We start from the raw sequence: 5,302 nt of genomic DNA, 5'->3' as shown, positions 1-5,302 counted from the left end.
AGAGAGAGAGAGAGAGAGAGAGAGAGAGAGAGAGAGAGAGAGAGAGAGAGGAGAAAGACACTAAAAATCTTTTAAAAAACATGCTACTTCCTTATTTCTGAAATTTGCCATTTCATATTTTTAGACCAAGGTTGATTTTAGGTAAAAAAAAAACCACAGAAAGGGAAAGTACAGCTACAGACCAGTGAACATTGTATCTTCCCTATGAATTTGTCTTATTCCATATTGGCTCTGTGGTAGATGTGCTATTGTCATCTCTATGTTATGGGGACACGTGAAGAAAACAGATGATAGCTAGAACCCAGACATGACCTCAGTAAGTTCAGGGTCACATTGACTTAGGAACCCAGCATTGAAAACTGTGGTCAGGATGTAATATCTGAAAGAAGAATTTTTTTTTTTTAAAAAAGACACACATACAATGAAAAAATAAAAAAAATAAATAAAAGCAAGCTTTTTATGATCTGGAGTTCTCATTAGTTCTTAATCCTCATTAAGTTTTGATCCCTGTTCTTAGACTTTGATCAGATTAGTTTTCCTGAGAAACAGAGAGTTACCTGGCCATCAAAACACACTGTTATTTTCTTTCTCCTTATATATAACAATTATCAACATCATTGTATTTATCTGTTGCTTATGTGACTCCTCTGGGATAGTGTAAACTCAAGTAAAGACAGGGTCTTTGTTTCAGCTACATCATCAGAGTTAGAAAGGTTCCACTCACATATATAGATGCACTAATAGAATTTCCACATAAAAATAAATATACACACAATTTATGCATATGCAATATGCTTTTTGATGCAATGCCAAAAAAAAAAACCCAAAGGGGAACAGATTTATTTTGACTGATTGTTTCAGTATATGATTGCTTGGCTCCTTTGTTTATAGGCCTATTGCTGTTAGCCTATTGTGAGGCAGATGGTCATAGCTGCAAGAATATGTGCTCATCACAGTTGCTCACTTCATAGTAGCCAGAAGCAAAGAGAATGAATGCCTATACTTGTGGGCTTCTTTGTTCTCTTTTTCTTTCATTCAAGGTCCTAGTTCATTGGATGATGTACACACTTCTCTTCCCTTAATCATCTGTGAAAATTCCTATCCTCACAGAACTGTGCTTGAATAACTTTAAAGTCATTTTCAGTTCAGCCAAGTTGATAAAATTAATCATCTTTGTCCATCTGATACCTTATTACATTCCCTTAAATTATACTTAAACTCCAAATAGAGACAGCAGCATGATTATAATTCTACTTAACATGCTATAACTATCCTGTACACAACTAAACATGCAAATTCTTTCCCCAAAGAATCAACAAATTCAGGGTTACTCAAAAATCCAAGCACAAAATCTTATCTGGAGACTAGAAGCAATCTCTTGTTTGTGAGACCCTATTAAAAAAATCAAACAATTTACATACTCCCAATATAAAATGGCACAGACTAAACATTCTAATTTCAAAATTCAGGGATGGAGTCATAGGAGGGGTGGGACCCAAGAAAAGCCAAGACCCAGCAGGACAAGTTTTAAATCCTATAATTTCATGTCCTTTAGTTGGAGCATAGAGCACCATAATGTGAGCTTCTCAGGGTTTGGAGAGCCACGCGCCTCCAGCCTTGTTAGCTACTACAGCTCATATGGTTTACTCCCTAGGTTAGCTCCACTTGCTCCCAGTGCCTTTCTTTAGAAGACATTCTGTGGTCAGGCAATGGTGGAGCACACCTTTAATCCCAGCACTCAGGAAGCAGAGGCAGGTAAATCTCTGTGAGTTTGAGGACAGCCTGGTCTACAAAGTGAGTTCCAGGACATCCAAAGGTAGACAAATAAATCTTATCTCAAGACAAAACAAAACAAAGCAAGTAAAGATGGTCCACATTCTTGACATTCTCCCTCCTATCTTTAGCTTCATTCACACAGCTTTATATAGTGCCCTCTCATGGACTCCTCCCAAATAATCTGATCCTGGCACACTTTGGTTGTTTCCTTTGCAATCTAGAAGGACATCTCCAAGATTCCAAGACTCTTAGATTCAGTATCCTTGTAAAACCAGCATCTTGTGAATGATGCTAGTGTCTACCATCAGTTCATGGTGGTAGCTACTCCTTCTTGAAACATGACTGCAACAACATCCAAATATCTGTGCTACTGAACTTGGGTAGCTTTGTGTAAGCAAGGCATCCTGTGATTAGGGTATCATGATATCACTCTCTTCTCAAAGAACAGTCTTTCAAATGGGTTTATACTTTATCCTTGTAATGGCTAGGGTCATGCTGACTCTCCATGTATCATCAACACAGCTTTCCTAATTTTTGATGCAAAGTGCTTCACGTTATTAGTATTGTTGTCATTGGTACACATTTTGAGATTTGGCCCAGAGCCTTGATTTTAGTAGGCATGCACCCCATCACTATGCTCATACCCAGTCCATTTAACTTCTTTTTAAAAAGATTTATTTATTTATTTATTTATTTATTTATTTATTCATTCATTCATTCATTCATTCATTCATTTATTTTTGCTGGAAATTGAACTCAGGACCTCTGGAAGAGCAGTCATGACCTCTTAACTGCTGAGCCATCTTTCCATTCCCATTTAACTTCTTTTTAATGGTACTAATCTTTTTAGAAATCATGACTTCTTTTTTGTTTGTTTTGTTTTTTGTTTTGTTTTTCAAGACAGAGTTTCTGTAACAGCCCTATCTATTCTGGAACTTGATCTGTAGACCCAGGCAGGCCTTAAACTCATAGATCTGCCTGATTTTGCCTCCCAAGTGCTGGGATTAAAGGTATGTGTTGTTGCTGCCACCACCACCCAGAAATCATGACTTCAAAACTTTCTCCTACCTCCAAATAATGCCACCAAATTATCAATTCCTTAGTAGATTTATCCATTCTTAGTGAGAGTTAACATGATCCACTCAATGATTCAATTCATTAGTCAGTGTCAAAGCCTTCCCCATATGATCCTTGCAGAGGGGGTACATCATATCCAAATCATAATATTTATATGCATGAATGCATATGTAAGTATATATAGACTTGTTATGCATAAATATGACGCCCACATATATCTATGTTTGTTGAGTAAATAAACAATACAAAGCTGCTGATGAGAACTGTTAAGCTATTGAACTGTAGTTTTTCAGCCAAGAATGCTTGGGGGGGTGTTGTTACTGTTGTTTTGTGTGTGTGTGTGTGTGTGTGTGTGTTGACTTTTAATTGATTCAACACTTAACCCTTGGAACATTGGTCTCCTTTCTCAGACACTGTTTATAGCTTAAGGAAGTGGTTACCTCCACTCATACAAACACCAGCTGTGATTTGCATCTCCTACTTGGTTTTTGGATGCTATTTGAAAAACTTTGAATGTTATAACCATTCATTAAACACTTACCTGGGAAATGATTTTTCCAGCAGATTCCATGGAGAGTCCCTCTCACATGCCCTCCTCCTTCCAGCCATCTCCTGCCAGTTCACTTCATACTGTCCATGTTGCCAACTCTGCCTTACTAAAAGATGACCAAAACACTAATAGTGTAGTCACCGAGGAAACCAGACGTGAGTCAGAGTTTCTATTCCTTCCTGATTATCTGATCCTGTCCAACTGTGAGACTGGAAGACTACACCATGCCAGGTATGCTTACTTTTGATACTCAACTGGGCCTTCCAGCATGTTCTACTTTGTTCACAGAGATGACATTCCCTTTTGCAAAGTCTTTGAGATGTGCTTGAAGCACATAGCCAAATACACCTGTTTAGCAAAAATAATTTCTAGTAGATGGGTCTAGTCTTATCTCTTTCTTACTATTGCCAAGGACAAGGGCAGGTGATTATCAATATCACTATTAAAGATAAAGTAGTATGCTAAATAAAATGAGTTATGGGTTTCAACATTGTGGCTTTCATTTCTTTCTTTTTTTAAAAACAGTCTTTTTGTTTGCTTGTTTTAAGATTTATTTATTTTATGTATGTGAGTACACTGTAGCTGTCTTCAGACACACTAGAAGAGGGCATCAGATCCCATTACAGATGGTTGTGAGCCACCATGTGGTTGCTGGGAATTGAACTCAGGACACCTGGAAGAGCAGAGCAGTCAGTGCTCTTAACCACAGAGCCATCCCTCCAGCCCCTGGCTTTCATTTCTAACCTTGCAATTTTCATACTCATCTTGTGCTATATAGGATGAAAAAGACCTAGCAGACTTTTTGTCTGCACTAAGGAGTTGGTATAACTGTGGGTTGTAGAAAGAATAAGTCTTTACAAGTAGAACAAAAGGTGGCATATGACAACTTTTTAATAGGTACATGTGACTTTTATGTGTGGATGTCTACATAGCAATCAAATTTATTTGTTTTGTTCCTTCAGTCTTCCCACCAGATGTGATAGCTGGTCAAATTCAAACCGCTCATTGGCACAGACTTCATTTGATGACGTTTTTCTTGATGGTCTACAGCCATTTATCTCTAATAATTTGATCCATCCCTTGCACCGTGGGAAAGTATCTCAGGATTTTCCTCCCATAAGGCCCCAGGCTTCTTTAATTTGGAATAGAGAAATCAATGGCCCTTCCAGGAACCTCATGTCTTCTTTACCATTGTTGGAATCGTCGTTAAACCCCACAGTTCATGTAGAAGAAAAGCAAGTTTCCTTACCCAGTGGGGTAAAAGAACTAAGCATTATGTCTAACACTCCACCTCCTCGTCCTCCTAAGCCAAGTTATCTCTCTGAACGACGCCAAGATCAGCCCTTGTTGACTGGGCACAGCAGTAACAAGAAGCCAGGGTATACTATGGTACCAAGAAGAACCTCTCTCTCTGGGTTAGACCATGTGGGATCCTGGAAAGGTAAGTGATGGGTGCTAATACTCAGGCAAAGAATTATGGGCAAAAACTATCCTTTACAACTCCTTATCACACCTTGTGTCCACTAGTAACATTCTTTGTTGAAACCAGTCCAGTCTCCTAAAGAGGCTGAGTGTATGGCGAGAGCACACAAAACTCTCCTGTTCCTAGGTACCTACATTTTCCTTTTGAGCCTAATCACCAGGAAAGATTCATAGATTGCTAAAAATACTGTAAAGGCCTGGAGACCCTGTCTATTGTTAGTCCTTGCCCAGGTTGGAATCTGCTCATCAGAGACTTAGCTGCTGATTTTTGTTTGGTGTCACCTGAGGGCCTACTTTAGCATGTATGTCATATGGTTTTGCTTCAAATTGATCTCATTTTCTTCTCTGCCTTTCACCTGCATAATGATCCTGGAGATTATAGCTCATTCTATTTCTTAACAATTTTGTTAGTTTCAT

The 5,302-nt window shown here is 38.4% G+C and overlaps 1 protein-coding gene across 1 annotated transcript in view; it reads left to right on the top strand.

Moving 5' to 3' along the window:
- Gab3 (GRB2 associated binding protein 3) overlaps positions 1-4,844 on the top strand; it is a gene marked incomplete at its 3' end in the record, with an annotated part of 9,920 nt that extends 5,076 nt beyond the window's left edge. The window contains exons 3-4 of the mRNA XM_029473862.1: positions 3,415-3,634; positions 4,366-4,844. Coding sequence (XP_029329722.1) covers positions 3,415-3,634; positions 4,366-4,844 — 699 coding nt within the window. The remainder of the gene's footprint in view (positions 1-3,414; positions 3,635-4,365) is intronic.
- Between the last annotated feature and the right edge of the window lie 458 nt (positions 4,845-5,302).

This window comes from Mus caroli, unplaced genomic scaffold, assembly GCF_900094665.2.
Source record: "Mus caroli unplaced genomic scaffold, CAROLI_EIJ_v1.1 scaffold_17772_1, whole genome shotgun sequence".
Taxonomy (NCBI): Eukaryota; Metazoa; Chordata; class Mammalia; order Rodentia; family Muridae; genus Mus; species Mus caroli.
This window is presented reverse-complemented; position numbering and strand designations above follow the sequence as displayed.